This window comes from Symphalangus syndactylus, chromosome 1 (assembly GCF_028878055.3).
Source record: "Symphalangus syndactylus isolate Jambi chromosome 1, NHGRI_mSymSyn1-v2.1_pri, whole genome shotgun sequence".
Lineage (NCBI taxonomy): Eukaryota > Metazoa > Chordata > Mammalia > Primates > Hylobatidae > Symphalangus > Symphalangus syndactylus.
Window position 1 is genome coordinate 107,136,982 of NC_072423.2, and position 16,242 is coordinate 107,153,223.

The window sequence follows — 16,242 nt, forward strand, 5'->3', positions numbered from 1 at the left end:
TGTTTGTCCCTGAATCATACCCTTGGACTACACTTTCCAAGACACTGTCGTCCCCCGCCCCGTCACTTTAGGCTGTAAACTTGCATAGGCAGCCCCGTAGTGTCCTGGGACACATGAAATAAATGAAGTCCCGGGGGTTAGACATTAGGGGAGATTTGCAGCTTTCAGAACAATCTGCCATGATGTGCAGGCAGACCGCACTATGCAGGTGCCAGGTCTGTAGACAGATGATAGAGCATTTTTCTTGTTGTCACTCTGAGCAGCTTCTAAAAGCAAATTCCATTCCTGGGCCTGCCTCTTTGCATGCAGCAAAAACAAGCACTACTCACTGGGCAGGTTTTGCCCAGCAATGGCTGCAGGGTGCTCACAGCCACACTGTGGCAGGGGCAGGGTGTGTGTACTTATCCCTGCCCTACAGATAAGTCAGACCCCTGATTTAAACCTGGGCCTCTGGGTGGGCTGTGTCAATGTAGGATGCTACCTTTGAGCTACATGGTACAGTCTAACCCACTATGGGCAGGGGACAAGCAGCCTGCTGGCTCAGTCTCCCATGGCCCTGAACTTTGTCCCCAAACACCATCCCCTCAGACAGCTTACAGAGCCTCTCCATGCCACGAAATCTTCCAGTGAGGCCAGCACGGGCAAAAGGAGGGGTCCTCACCTGTTTCTTCTCCTCGACAGAAACTGATATTGAGGATTTCCGTCTGTGTGTGAAGCTCACCAGAGAAATTTTTGCACAGGAAGCCCTGGCTCCGTTCCGAGGGAAAGAGCTCCAGCCGGGAAGCCACGTTCAGTCAGATAAAGAGATAGATGCCTTTGTGCGGGCAAAAGCTGACAGCGCCTACCACCCCTCGTGCACCTGTAAGATGGGCCAGCCCTCTGATCCCACTGCTGTGGTGGATCCGCAGACAAGGGTCCTTGGGGTGGAAAACCTCAGGGTTGTCGATGCCTCCATCATGCCTAGCATGGTCAGCGGCAACCTGAACGCCCCCACAATCATGATCGCAGAGAAGGCAGCTGACATTATCAAGGGGCGGCCTGCACTCTGGGACAAAGATGTCCCTGTCTACAAGCCCAGGACGCTGGCCACCCAGCGCTAAGACAGTTGCTGCTGGAGGATGACCAGGGAAGCCCCCTGATGAGCCAAGAGGGCCAGCACAGCCCTTGCTCCCAGGCTCCTTCCTGAAACTATGTAGCACACTAGGACCCAGGTGGTACCCTACTCAGTGGCTGAGAATTGGATAGTCTTGGGAAATGAGACAAGTACTGGGCAGTGAATCCAGCTCCTTTTCCCCAGCCATTCCCTGTGGGCCATTTGGGGAAAGCCAGCATTCAGGCTGAGATGTTCCTCCCTGCCTCCTGCAGGGACAGAAGGGGAGGATGGTTAACTCCTGCCGCATCCTTTGTCTTGTGTTCACGTGGCATTCTCTAACCCAGGGTTCCTTCCCAGGCCATGCACAGAGGCTGGGTGCCTGCCAGACCCACGGAGGGTTCGCAAGGGAAGGGGCATCCTCCTTCTCGAGCTGCCAGCTTCAGCTGAGGCAGTAAGTCACACAGTAGTTAGTTCATCCTGGGCTGGCACATAAGTCCCCAGTGTCCCTGTTCAGAGGGGAAAGTTGCCTGCTGGTAGAAAAACTGGCTTTTCCTTTCTCGCTTCCTAATTTCACTCTCAGAGTGAGGCAGGTAACAGGAGCTCCACTGGGTCACTCTGAGAGGGTTGTGGCTCTGGTTCTTATTAAACCAGGGCCAGGTGCAGGGCTCACACCTATAATCCCAGCACTTTGGGAAGATCACTTGAGCTCAGGAGTTCAAGACCAGCCTGGGCAACATAGTGAGACCTTGTCTCTGGAAAACAATTAGCTGGGCATGGTGGTGCACACCTGTAGTCCCAGCTACTTGGGAGGCTGAGGTGGGATGGCTTGAGCCCAGGAGGTTGAGGCTCCTGTGAACCCTGATGGCACCACTACACTCCAGCCTGGGTGACAGGGTGAGACCCTGTCTATAAAAAAAAAAAAAAAACCTGAGATTTTTTGGACCTTATTCAAGGGGAGAGGAGTCTGGAGGGAATGCCACTTGGCTTCACTACCAAAGGTTTTATGACTTAGCATTTTAAAAGGTTTTCCTTTTACCAAGAAATGCAGAAACCAAGAACAAACCCCATGTACCAGATCACTGATTCCTACTGAAGCAGCTAGCCGGAGAAAGGACTCTCTCATGTTGGGCTTGGGAAATGACTTGGCAGCCTGAGCCGTCCCAGCAGTGGACAAGGATGGTTAATTCTTATTCTCTAGACGTCCACAGGAACAGACTAGGATGGAAAACGCAGTTAAGCACAGCCATGCACCCTGTTCATGTAGAAATGCCCCTGTGTGAAAGAAAAATAAATTCAAGATTGGAGTTTTGGAGGAAAAAAAATACGAGTAGCATTTACAACAGCTCTTTGCTCTTTAAATTTCTTACCATTCAATAAAGTGATCCAGTCACTTACATTTGAACTGAGGTGCCTTCTCCAGACTGTTCTGACAAGGTAATGAAAATAAAATGCATTTGGATTTTTCCAGACATCCACATCCACCGTCAGGGGCTGGGAAGAAAAGCATTGTTATGTGGAAACCTGCAGCTGTACTAGGCTCAGAATAAAGACGGGAGAAAATTGGGGGATTCCAGGCTTTGCTGGGATCTGAGAGGATTGAGATGGCTTATAGACTGTGGGGGGGGGGGGGGGGGGGGCGGTTCTGACAGCCACAGCTTAGTTTTCTGAGAAAAACCTTCTAGAGAGACAGAAGGAAGAAACCCATCACACCTCTCCTTTTAAAAATCTTAAGCAGCTCTTGTTTAATCTTACCTGTATTTTTTTAAATCTTTGTTCCAAGAGAGGGTCAAGAAAGAAAATCCTAAACTAGCCAAGAGACTTATTTCTCCTACGGAGGATCCCCACCTGCCCCACAGCAGCAGTCCATGGCCATCAGTCACCTGGGTCTCGGGGCTGCCTGCAAGAGTGCAGAAACAGGAGTTCAGGTGCCAGCCCTGTGGCTTGGAGGGCCTCATGCAGCTCTCCTGCTGGAGCGTGTGTGGATTCAGGGGCAGGGGATGGTCCTGGGCCAACCATGACTGTGCTGACCCTTCTTCTCTGGAACAGGTATGGATATGGCAGGGTGACAGTCACTTAGTTCTACCATCTCTGTGTCCCATGGGTGTGTCAGCCTCTGAGACCACGGTGGGTTCAGTCTGGATTTTAAAATAAGCGAAACGTCATATGGTAAGAGGAGCCCATTGGGGATGCTGCTCGACTGCACCCAGGCCCTTCTCTCACTCTCAAATACTTAGTCATGTTCTACACAATCGCACAATTTGGCCATAAACAGGAATGAGGTTCGAAAGAAAAGATGGTAAGTGTCACATGTCCAGAACCTGAGCATTCCCCTGCCACGAAGGGAGTCTTTCACCCCAGGAGGAGAGGCTGTCACCTGAGGAAGCCAGCATGGAGGGAGAAAGGCACTTGCTACAAAGTGGGATACACAGAGGGTACCCCCCCAACTTCAGTCTAATAGGGAATCAGGCCCCTTGGCAAAAAGCTTGCAGTACCTAAAAACAGAGAAACGTGCTTTGCAAAAATGGCTAAAAGAGCACAACAGAATGCGCTATGCATGTGCCCAGTGCTCTGAGGAGCCCTGACGTATTGCAGAAGCCTGTGTTGAAGCTGCTGCACTAGTAGGAGGCAGTTCCTGATGGAATAGGGGATAGGGGACAGGGGTGGGCTGCGTGGGAGCCAAGAGCATCTGGCAGCCTGACTGGAGATGGTGAGTTCCTGAAGCAGGAGTTGTAGGCACCCAAACATCTAGTCTTTCTGCTCGTAGCGAAAGTTGTAGGCATCATCTCCACGAATTCAAATAGATTCTTCTTGGCTAGGCATGGTGGCTCATGCCTGTAATCCCCGCACTTTGGGAGGCTGAGGTGGGCGGATCACTTGAGGCCAGGGGTTTGAGACCAGCCTGGCCAACATGGTGAAACCCCGTCTCTACTAAAAATACAAAAATTAGCTGGGCATGGTGGTGCACGCCTGTAGTCCCAGCTACTCGGGAGGCTGATACAGGAGAATCGCTTGGACCTGGGTGGCGGAGGCTGCAGTGAGCCGAGATTGCACCACTGCACTCCACCCTGGGTGACAGAGTGAGACTGTCTCAAAAAAAAAACAAAAAAACACATTCTTCTCCAGCCAACCATGTCCCGCCACTCAGAAGTGGTTTCATGCTTCTACTGATAAGCCAACTTAACATCAGATCCAATACAGATTTTTTTAAAGATAAAATACCATCTCTACTGGCCCTGTTTAGTGGCCCAGGGTGTCCTCTCAGGACATCCCTGAGACCACCCTGTCACTCTTGATGTTGGAACCAGGGCCCAGGCTTGCTCCTCATTCTCTCCTGCCCTCCTAGTCCCCAGGAGAGGAAAAGAAATACTGTTTTTTAGAGAAATAACCTTTTCAACAAAACATGCCTGGAGTCAGTTTTTGAGTTGGGGTGGGCTAATCAGGGAGTCGGGGCTCTGTGCGTGATGTCAGCTCTATGGCCAACTAGTTTTTATAAACCAGCCAGCTGCCTATCAAAACAGTAAAACTTTTTTAGGAAATGCAATTGGCAAAGACACTTACGATGCTGAGAAGTACACAAGGTGAAACTGCTCCGGTTTTTTTCATAGCAGGGTCAGCAGTAAAGCAAGTGGTCCCCGTGATCCCATCTCACACAGGTGAGACTGCGCTGAGAGGTAACATGGCCCTCACAGCCCACCACACCTGGCCTTCGCCCAATTCTGAAACTTCTTAGGATACAGCTGGAAAGTGCCACGTGATGAAACGAGATCCAGCTGTCTGGGTGGATGTCGGAGTCCATAGGCTGAGCAGAGATGGTTCTTAGTGAGGTTCTCACTGCCAGTTGACGGTGAAATCATAGCTGCCATTTACATTTTGTGAGATTATGAAAAACATAAGATTAAAGAAACTAAATATATTATTCCTGTGGACACAAAAATGTGTATTTTTCAGATGGGGAGGGAACCAAAAAGGAAAAACATGTCATCTTAAAACTTTCCTAAGACAAAGGAAAACAAAAAACCATGCTCTACAACTTCAAATTTTTCTTACAAAGAAAAATTTAATATTCGATGAGAGAGTGAACCAGGCTTAAAGCAGACAAATATTAGGAAATGGTGCAGCCTGTAAGAACGCCAGTTTGTAAGTACTGACTTTGGAAAAGCTCATCACCTCTACCAGACTCTTAGGGTCCTGGTCTGGCAATTTTGGCCTGATGTGATGCCACACAGTAAGACCAAGACCCAACAGAGAGAGACACAGAGTCCAAGATAATGTTGACAGTGGTGTAGCCCTTTAGGAGAAATGGCGCTCCCTGCAGCTGGTATTAGGTTACCATTGGCACCAAAGGAACCAGGAGGATAAGAATATCCGTAATTTCAGAGCTGCCCTGGCACAGTACCTGCCCCATCAGAGGCTCTCACTGGCAAATGCCAGCTCTGTGCAAGGAGCGCTCCCAAGTATAAAAATTATTACACAGTTTTATTCTGAAGAACATTTTGCATTTTAATAAAAAAGGATTTATGTCAGGAAAGAGTCATTTACAAACCTTGAAGTGTTTTTGCCTGGATCAGAGTAAGAATGTCTTAAGAAGAGGTTTGTAAGGTCTTCATAACAAAGTGGGGTTATTTACAAAAAAAAAAAAAAAAAAAAAAAAAAAAAAACAACCAAAACAAAAAACATTAACAGGTTGTCTGTATACTATTAAAAATTTTGGACCAAAACTGCTACCTATCTTTTTGATTGCAGGGAATCCCTGCCAAGGTAACTTGACAGTCAGCCTAATTCTGTTGACAGAAAAGGAAGCCTTGATGGTTCTAATTATCCAAAAGTGGGTTTTCATCAGGACGTACAGAGTGTGAGTGCATTCTAATGAAAACTTCAGCCCTCGTTCAATTGCATATAAAAGCCCTCAAAGAGAACACACAGTACAGCAGTTTTGTAAAAGGCAACAATACGATTTGTACAGACCCCGACACTCCAATCCTATAGATCACCATGTTACTCCTCCGTCCCCCCCACCCCAGCACCCCTTATTTCTTAAGCAGCACCACCAGTCCCCAGAGGACAAGAGCAGCTATACCTCATCCACCTATGCATTTCTGCACCAGTGATGCAAAAAACACCCTAGGTGGGCAGCAGAGAAAACCATAACTATGGATACCCTAGGGGCAGAACAGCCAGCTGGACCTGCTCTGTAATTCACTTACCAGAGGGTGGTTCAAGTCAAACAAAACCAAAGACAGTTGCAACCCATGGTGGATCCAAAGGTACAGTATCAAAATCATGGAACTCTTGCCCAAAGAAAAGACTGCAAATAGTCATCTGGTATATCTTGTGGAAAGATAGGTTTATAGTGACTCAAAATATTTTAGAAAAATTTCTGTAGTGTCAAGTTCTTTCAAACTTAAAATTTTACCCCCAGAGGATTTTCGCTGAATAAATGAGAATTGGCTCTATTTCTTCTACTTCTGGATAGCCCAAGTAAAAATACTAATAATTTCTAGATTTCAGTGGGGAACTACAATTATTAGGACCCATGGATATTGCTGCAGTTCAAATACGGTACAGTAATTACAAAATATAGACCATCTCTTTACAAATACAAATTATAGTATATTACAAGTCATGTACAGTAAATCTATAATTTTAAACAAACTAGTGTATCTAAGTTTACCTGGTTGCGAGTGCATTATTATTCCAGTTTACAGTTGCCCTTAGCGTGACAGTCAGAAACCGACCATCGGAGTGATACTGTCTTATGTAAACTGGCGTCACATCACAGAAAACCTTATTTATAAGGTCCCATTGCCCTCACAATGATCGCTGGTAGCTGGGTTCTGACTTACACACTGTATTTCAGAACAGCTAAACAGGAACCAGGACGCAGTGTATTTGGGGGAAAGGGTTTAAAAATGGATATGTTGGGCCCAGTGACTGATATGCTAGACCAATGGCTGAGGTAATGACACAGGTGTGATGATCGTCATCACCTTTAACTTTCCCCTGCACCTCACCGCCATGCCTTCAGGTGGGTGGGCCTGGTGCCCTGGTACGTGGGAGAAGCAGACTCCACAGCAGTGCCCATCTGGACAATGGGGCAGGGTGGGTCTGGCCTCCTCACCCATCCTCTGTGAGAGGGCGGGGCCTGCTGTTTCCTGCAGCTGGGGCCGAGCGCATGGTGCTCTGTCAGGCTTAACCACTTGGGGCCTGTTCCTACCAGGTTTATGGCTTTCTTGAGGCATGACATCTCTTATACAAAAGTCTAATTGAATATTACTCCCAACTAGTGCCTAAACTTTCCTAACTATGAGGCACTTTTCCCCTGGCTCTCCTGCGCCCCACCTGAGGCCAGAGCCAGTCTGCCCCTTGCTGGGGGCTACAAGGTGGTGATGCATATCATTTCATCCGCCAGGTCCTCCTCATCCTTCCCAGGGTCTGGCTCTTCATCGCTGTAGCCAGGACCAAAGTCCTGTAGCTCATAGTCCTGCCGGTGTGAGAGGGGGCCCACATCCCCGTTGGCTCGGGGACGCACGTTCCCATTAAGCAGGGTGCTGGCTGCACTCTCCATCTCGTCGATGGTGAGATCACAGGCATCAGCAATTTCGTGTTTTGTTGCTGACACAAATTTTGGATCCCTCGCATAGCGTCCCAAGCCTTCGGATATCAGCACCTGTACAGAAAAGAGGGATGGATGGCATGGGGGTGTTATAAGGCCTTGCAGGGCAGGGGGACAACAGAAAAATCAACTCCAGTGCTAACTTAACTGCTCCGTGTGCTTTGGGGATGCAGCTCAATCACGTTTTCTAGACCTCATACATAATAACTAATGTAAATGGCTTTGAAAATGTCCTGGAGCTAAAAAACTACACATGGCCCAACAAGAGTGAAACCCACTGGGGAAAGACATTTAGTATAAACTAGAAACATATGCCGGAACAGCACCCATAATGCCAGCACAGCTCATTTATGAGAATCGACGGTGGTGACCAGTTTTTTTGTTTTTTTGTTGTTTGTTTTTTTGAGATAGAGTCTCCCTCTGTTGCCCAGGCTGGAGTGCAGTGGTGTGATCTCGGCTCACTGCAGCCTCCACCTCCCGGGTTCAAGCAGTTCTCCTGCTGCAGCCTCCTGAGTAGCTGGGATTACAGGCATGCACCACCACGCCCGGCTAATTTTTGTATTTTTAGTAGAGATGGGGTTCACCATGTTGGCCAGGCTGGTCTCGAACTCCTGACCTCAGGTGATCCACCCGTCTCGGCCTCCCAGAGTGCTGAGATTACAGACGTAAGCCACCGCACCCAGTGGTGGTGACCAGTTTTTGCTCATGCTTCAGGTACATTCCTGCTGCTCAAAAGTGTCTGATTGAGGCAGCCTGGCTCACAGCCTGGCCACCCTCCCACCACTGCCCTTCCTGCTGTTACAGTTGCACCTCTGCTGCTCCCGGTGCTTCCTGCCCACCATGGCCAAGAGCCGTACTCACTGCCTCCACCAAGCTGTCTGCACTCCTCTGCTTGTCGCTGTTTTTGTTCCGGAAGCTGCTGGGGACGGTCAGGCTGGCTGGTGTGAAAGTCCGGTAGGAGATGTCAGGTTCGTCTGTGTACCAGGAGCTGCGGTGCAGGGATGGCAGGCTGCCGTTCACCTGGTCCAGGGCCTCTGACTGCTCCACTTGGATCAGTGGGGTGTAGCACGGTGTCCAGTCCCGGTAGGGAGGGGTTGCTGGAGGGGTGGCCCACGACCGGGTCGAGTGACTTGGTGAGTACTTCTGGGCTTTACTTGAATCTAGGCCAGCAACTGCCATGATCTGAGGAAAGAGAGGAGCGTTGGGAGACCAGAGGTTCTCAGAGGTCCGGGCCTCAAACCTCCTGCACACAGACCGAGCATGGGCGCTGCGCTCTCCAGGGGCAGTCCAGGCAAGGACTTGGAAAGGACATGGGCACACTGAAGTACGCTGAATGAATGGGCGGTGATGACTTTGTTTTCTAGCAGACTGTGCTTTCTTTTACCCCGAATCCATAATGCATTTCCTTTGGCTTTTCCCAAGGAGTTATCAGTTGCTAATTCATGAAATTGCTTCAGAATGAAGAAGAATCAGGGAAGCCCAACAAGCTGTGGGTGTGAACACACCACCCAGTTCATGCTGGGTTTAAATACCAAAGTACATTCAGGGGAAACTACCACTTCCAAGCACTTATAGGAAAACAGCTGGTTCTCTTTGCTCTGGAGTAATGCATCCTAGAGCCGGCAACTGACATGTGCTAAAGCACTGGGTACAAGCCCCGGTCTTACAATCCCACCATGGCAGATGCACCTTGGGGTTCACACTCTGCAGAAAGGGGCAGGGAACCCAGTCTGTAAACAGCACAGGTCCACGCCCACCACCCCATCGTGCACGAATGAATGGCATCTCTGATGTGATATTTTCAGAAAGAAAAAGCGCCATATTGTTATCCTCGAGGGAAAGCCCTGGTGAGTGGGCTCTGGCCCCACCCTCTTGCCTGTGCAGCCACCCTCAATGTGGGCAAATTGTTCTCCCCAGACTGCTCCCTTTGTAGGCAGGGGAGGTTAACCCCGCATAGTACCCACAGGGCCCTGCCCACAGAGGGACCCATAAACTTAATGAAGGAACCACTTCTTAAGAGAAAATGAAGGGCTGCACCGATTGTTCAGAATCAGCCAAGTGGCCCCCACTCCCTGAGCTCAGATCACATCAGGCTCTGTATTCAATGCCAGGAAGAGGTGGTGGGGGTCGCAGGGAGTCACCTGGGCAGAGAGGCCAGCTTTGGCAGCTGGCTCCTTGGATTCAAATGCCAGCAGTCGCTTGCTTGTGTGAGCTGGGACAGCATGGGACTTGTAGCCATAGCTATTTGACAGGATTGTTACAAAGATTAACCAGACTGTAGGTGAAGATTCTCTCCTTCCCTCCTGGTGCTTGAGGCCAAGGAGAAGGAAGTGACCTGATGGAGGTCCTATGTGGGGTGCCCCTGGTCGTGGGGGCAAGGCCAGGGGGGCCGCTCACCTGTTGCTGCATCAGATGCAGAGGCAGGGCCGTGCGGTGGGGGAAGGTGGGAGACAACGGGACCTCTTCCTGGCTGCTCTGCCGGCGCAGGCACTCAAAGTTGAAGGAGGATCTCCGGTGGGCTGGGAAAGCAAAAGGCATCATGCAGCTGTGAAGCAAGTTTTCTGTCAGGACACCGTCTTTCAGAGTCAGGGTGGCCCCGAACGCTCAGCAACGAGCCCAGGAAGAAGCATGTGGTTTGTCCAAGAGAAAGATTAGGTAGTGAGGTCTCCAAACTTTAGGAGGAGAGGATGAAGGCAGAAGCCCCAGTGAGGGATGTTTTTTAAAGTATGAACTACTTTTTTTTTTTTTGAGATGGAGTCTGGCTCTGTCACCCAGGCTGGAGTGCAGTGGCGCAATCTCGGCTCACTGCAAGCTCCGCCTCCCGGGTTCATGCTGTTCTCCTGCCTCAGCCTCCCGAGTAGCTGGGACTACAGGCGCCTGCCAGCACGCCCGTCTAATTTTTTATATTTTCAGAGAGACGGGGTTTCACCGTGTTAGCCAGGATGGCCTCGATCTCCTGACCTCGTGATCCACCTGCATCGGCCTCCCAAAGAGAACTTACTACTTTTAAATGTTGGCCTGTTCTCAGGAGGAGGAGCGAAGGCAGCCCATAGGGCAACTGATCCGAGTCAGAAGCCCTGGCCCTGAATACTGTGGGGAGCGCACAGCACTTCAGTGCAAGAACACAAGTCCTGCTAGAACCCCATGACACTTCCCACTGTCACCTTCCAGATACCCTAAGTGTCCCCAGCAGCTGACATATCTTGCTGGGGCTCCTGTGTTTACAACTGTTTTAAAGGGAGGGACTTTACCTGCACTGATCGGCTTGACCAGGTAATAAGCAAATTATTTTTGTTGGGAAAGATTCAGCTTCTCTAGCACTGAAGACAAACAAAGGACACCTCTAACTTTAAGGAAACGCTTGTCCTGCTAACAGCTCTTCCAACAGAGGTTCACACACAGGTTAACAAGATGATCCACAGCTCCCAGCTTCACAGGGCACCAGGCCCAGGAGATCAGTCTGAATTCTGGGGCCCTAAGACACAGCCAGCAGCCTCCTCCCAGAAACATCCTACCCCTTGCAGGGGCCTCTGTCAGGAGCACACCTATCGTTTACAAGGCATTTCTATGGCTCCTATCCTGACCGCTGCTTTTCTCGGATCACAGGGCCTTTCTCAGCCCTGGCAAAACTCCACATGCCCCTAATTCCTCTACTGGAAAGCCCAGGGCCTAGCTAGGAGAGGACTCCCAGGCACACTGGGGCTGCACACAGAGACTGGGCTGAGTCCTTGGCTAGGCACTGCCCAGCAGAGAGGAACGAGACAGCCAGTCCTGGTCTCTCGTGCCCAGTGTGCACTGTGGGGCCTCCTGGTTCAGTTGCCTACATGGGACACACACGGCTGCCTCATCAGAAAGCCTTCCCTCCACGTACCACCCAGGGGCCAACTGTGCTGTGGAGCATAGGTTTCCAGATCGAATGGCCGGGCTGGGGGCTGGGAAAGGAGTGCAGCGGTCCCTCTCCTATATGTGGTGCTTTTCCATTTCTAAAATGCTCCGTGGATCCCCACGGTCTCATGTGCTCTGCACAACACTCTCTGGAGGAGGAGGGAATCCCCCTGCAGCTGAGAACACAGGTGGAGGAGTGAAATGTTCTCCCTGTCTAAGGTCTGAGCTGCGGGGCAGCAAAGCAAAACCACCTTATGAATCATGAGCACAGCAACTCCTGCCCACTCAGCTCCTCTCTGGCACTGTGGCTGGTGGGATTCATGTGCTTGCTGGCTTGGCCAGGTAGGCAACAGACAAAGGCCGAGGGCCCAGGAAGGCAGTGGAACTCACAAGGGCGAGGGCCTCCACCCGGCCTCACCTGCATCTGCTTCATCTAGTATTTATGGGAATGGGGTGACTTCATTTAGCTGCATGTGTTCGGGGCTGAGGAATTAAATATTAACCATGGAAATGGGTCTGGTCACACTCCCCAGTGGGGCTGTGACAGCTGGAGTGAGGCAGAGGGCCCTGGGCACCTCCCAGCGGTGCTCTTTATAGTATATGCAGTTGGCAGACTCAGAAGCCGATGTGTCACGGCTATTTTTGGTTACTGATTAGAGTCCTGTTCAAAAATATGCTTCATTCCTCAGAAATTCCAGAAATGGATAGTCCTTAACCATCAGCAAAATGCCCACATGTCCAAAATGAAACTGTTCAGCCAGGAGCTGGAAGAGGCCAGGGCTGCACCTCTTCCCCCAGCTGGAGTTCCTTGCTCAGGATGACCCAGATCCCCCAGCCCCTGCCACCCACTGCTACAGAGGGAAAGCAGGTGGAAGCAGCCAGCCCCAGCCCCAGCCCCTCTAGGCGGGATGGGTTTCCTGGCCCCAGAGTGAAGGGGACCAACAAGTCCAAAACTTGCCCCGTGAGCAGAGGGCACTGACAGACTTGACAGGAAGATGAGGGAGGAGGACAGAAAGTGAGGGAGGAGGAGGGAAGGCAAGGGAGGAGGAGGGGGGAGGAGGGAAGATGAGGGAGGGGGAGAGAGGAGGAGAGAAGATGAGGGAGGAGAGGGGGAGGGAAAAGGAGGAGGGAAGATGAGGGAGGAGGAAGATGAAGGAAGATGATAGAAGATGAGGGAGGAGAAGAAGAGGGAAGATGATAAAAGATGAGGAGGAGGAGGGAAGATGAGGGAGGAGGAGGGAAGATGAGGGAGGAGGAGGAGGGAACATGAGGGAGGAGGAGGAGGAGGAGGAAGGGAGATGAGGGAGGAGGAGGAGGAGGAGGAGGAAGGGAGATGAGGGAGGAGGATCAGGCCTGGAGGGGCCTGAGGACAGATGGATACCAGAATGCCCAGGTGGCCCTCAGAGGCATGGGGTTTTGCAAGACAGGCCTGGGGCACAGCCAGCTCTGCACTTGAGCCCACTCTTCCCCTTTGGGGGCTCAGTCACCCCATCACAGAGTGGAGCAGGGCTGACAACAGCAAAAGCACGTGTGTGGTTTGCCTACCTCTCAGGACAGTCCCAGGTTCAAAGACAATGCTATGTATGCGAAACACCCTTTACCAGATGTGTGTGCAGTCTTAGGGCCCACAGCCTCTCTCTTCTCGAAGAGAGTCAAACATAGCACTGAAGAGGCTAGAGCTCTATCACGTGGGATATGGATGAGAAAGGAAAGCAGACACACTCTCTCGCCGGGGGCTGGTCTTGAGGACTAAGGATCCTGACCTGGCAGCACACATCCGTCACCGGCCCCCAGAGCGGGGGTGGGGGGAGAGGCACACTGTTCCCCGGGAGGTTCCACCCAAAACAAAAATCTGGCCTCACATGCTGGGGTGGGAGGTAGTAGGCGTCTCCTTGGAGATCTCCGTGAATCATAGCAAACGGGCGAGTCATCGTCCTCCAAGAATCCTTGGGGGTGATGGTAGCCTTGGGGCCTCTCAAAGTCGACGTTTCTGCCTGGGTATCTGCTGTAGTAGCCACAGTTTTGCCTGGAGTTCAGAGAGGAGGGCAGTAAGGTTCTAGGTAACAAGCTCTGCCACTCAACCCTGCCAGACTGACATCCATGCTCCTCTCCCCACCTCCTCCCTTGGACATAGTAGGATTGGCTGAGAACAAGGCTGGCCTCAGTTTCGTGGAAGATTCCAGATGGAGAGCAAGGGCCATTACAGGAGGGTTGGGTACTGGAGGCCTGTGCTGAGGGATGCGCTGGCAGTTTTGATCCCTCAGCTCCAGGGCAAACGTGGATAGCAGATGTCCTGTGAGCCAGGCTCTTACCCACTCATTTCCTCCGTGAGAGCCCCTCTCCTGAGCGCCTTCCCTCTGCCAGGTGCTGGGCACCAGGGACACCAAGATGCATGAAGCATGAGCCCCACCCTCAATGGGCTTAGAAAATGCCATGAGCACACAGAAATCCAATGCAAGCTGGAAAGGGCCAGTGCTGGAAGAGAGGAACTCAAGCGGTTCGTGAGGTTTTCTTTTCTGGGGGTTGGGGGAGGGATTTCAATTCCAGTCATGGAAATAAAAAGCAAGGCCCTAGAGCAGGCCCTTGAGAGGGGGGATGAGGCCAGCAGATGGAGTGAGGGCATCCAAGCAGGGGCCACAGTGTGAGCAAAAGCCCTAGAGAAGGGAACACGAGTTCATCTGGCTCAGAGTCAGTGGTTTCAGAAGTCAGGCATTTGAGGAAGGCACGGGAAGGGCTGCGGGAGCAGAGGGTGAGGGTCAGGCTGTGGCTCAGATGCCAGAAGCCACCTCACTGCCATTCCACTTCCACTTCACTGGGCCCCTGGTCACAGTGAGGTGCAGTTCAGAGAAGAGGGTGGAGGGCGATTTTCATCCACCTGTGCCGCCTGCTACGCCTCCTAAAGCAGAGTGCCCATTCTAATCACAAACATTCTTTCTGCAGGACAGAAGCCAGATGGATCCCTCTGCTGAGTGACCCCTTGTTTCTTCATCTCCCCGAGAGACCCCTTGAAGTGGCAGGAGGCAGGTGCTGTGCATGAGGACCTGGCCGAGCTCCAGGCTGGCCAAGCCACCGTGCACACAGAGCCCTGGGGCTGCCAGAGCTCCAAGTGTTAATTCAGCAAAAACTGATCTCTCCAAAGACGGGGTGGTGGAAAGGAATTAACCCAGCCATGAAGCAGGCCCAGCTCCCATTTCCCAAGCCTTCACTAAAAGGCCTCAGAGGCCCCTAGTGGAAATAAGGCAACAGGTCTAAAAGAATAGCCCTCACCCTGCCTCTCTGTGGCTCTCTTTCTCCAGCTCCACTCTCCCTCTGGTCTGGAGTTTCTGCTCCCATTTTGCTTTTTAGGGGAAGCCCAAGTGCAGCTGCCGGTGGCCCTGGCTTCCTGAGCAGGCCGAGCACCAGGGCAGGGTGGCCTCCTGCTCTCCACAGGAGCCAGAGCAGCTCACCTGCTCCAGGTGGGCGAGCTGTCATCCTCGTAGCATTCCTCGCTACTGAAATACTCCTGCTCCCCCAAGCAGCGGGGGTCCCTGAAATAGCCATGTATCTCTGGGTCTTCCCGGCAAATAGTTGGGAGCTGTTCATCTCCTGAGTCGGACCTGCAGTTGGGAGAGAGGATCTGAGAACCTGGGCAGGCGGCAGATAATTCCTGCTGCAGCCGCACCTCTGCGTGTGGCCAGCAACCCTGCCCGGGTGCTCCTGGCTTCTCCCAGCACGCACCTGCTTCAGGCAGCACTGGACTGTTCAGGCTTCTGGCAACAGCACCGTGTGTGTGTCTGTGTGTGCGGTGTGGCTGCGTGCCAGGATAGGGTCTCTCTCAGTGCCCTGCACAATGTTGGTGTCAAACCATTGTGTCCAGAGGCCTTGGAGCCAAAGGAATAGGTGCAATTTGGAGAACAGAACAAAAAAATGGACCTAGGGAAAAAGACCCTGGGTTCCCAGGGCATCTGCTCTGATCCCTCCCTCTCCTTCTAGTCCCCCAGCTCCAGCCCAGTGTGACTTCAAAACCTGGAACAAAGGAGCTTCCTGGCCACCGACCTCCTGCTATATCAAATCAGGAAGGTCGAGTGTGAATTCTGGATACAGTGCCACAGGGGCAACTGTCACAGAACATGTCCACCATGTTTCCAAAGGCTGCCCTGCCCCAGGAATGTGGTAAGTCTCCCTGAAACCCGGCTCATCCTGGCCTCAGTCCTCAGAATAGGACTTGGTGATGTCAATCCTCTCTCCAAAGGAAGGATGGTACTTCCTCCGACTCCTCCACTTTCTTGCACCCAACTCGGGCCCACAGGGCTCCCGACTTCACTTGACAACATGACACGGGAAGACCCATCATCCTCCCCCGGCCCCCAACAAAATGGGCATTCCGCCCACAATTCAACTCAGGTCAATACGTGTGGAGTGGAATATACTACATATATCTTGAGGGCTACAGGGAAAATGACAAGGTCCCATTCCTGACCTTCAGGAGGTTTGGGTCATGCTGCAAAGCACCCACAAGAAGCTTGACCCCAGAGAGCAGCCGGAGCTGCCAGCCACACAGGCTGAGGCCCCTGTAAATGCACAATGGATGCTCCTAGTGCCAGCGTGAGGCCTGCAGGAGCCAGCCCATGGGGTGCACCTTGTGTGTGGACACCAGTCCTTGGACGGCAAC

General features: G+C 51.8%; 2 protein-coding genes across 16 annotated transcripts in view; one reads left to right on the forward strand and one right to left on the reverse strand.

The window, feature by feature from the left end:
• Positions 1–2,495, forward strand: part of CHDH (choline dehydrogenase) — a 35,423-nt gene extending 32,928 nt beyond the window's left edge. For all 9 annotated transcript variants that reach the window (XM_063645717.1, XM_063645709.1, XM_055273863.2 and 6 more), the window contains one exon: positions 682–2,495. In XM_063645717.1, coding sequence (XP_063501787.1) covers positions 682–1,100 — 419 coding nt within the window. In that variant the 3' untranslated portion in view covers positions 1,101–2,495. The remainder of the gene's footprint in view (positions 1–681) is intronic.
• Positions 2,496–6,420: 3,925 nt separating this feature from the next.
• CACNA1D (calcium voltage-gated channel subunit alpha1 D) overlaps positions 6,421–16,242 on the reverse strand; it is a 321,052-nt gene continuing 311,230 nt past the window's right edge. For all 7 annotated transcript variants that reach the window (XM_063645661.1, XM_055273856.2, XM_055273854.2 and 4 more), the window contains 5 exons: positions 15,038–15,187; positions 13,454–13,617; positions 10,104–10,225; positions 8,568–8,888; positions 6,421–7,760 (listed from right to left, as the gene is read on the reverse strand). In XM_063645661.1, coding sequence (XP_063501731.1) covers positions 7,467–7,760; positions 8,568–8,888; positions 10,104–10,225; positions 13,454–13,617; positions 15,038–15,187 — 1,051 coding nt within the window. In that variant the 3' untranslated portion in view covers positions 6,421–7,466. The remainder of the gene's footprint in view (positions 7,761–8,567; positions 8,889–10,103; positions 10,226–13,453; positions 13,618–15,037; positions 15,188–16,242) is intronic.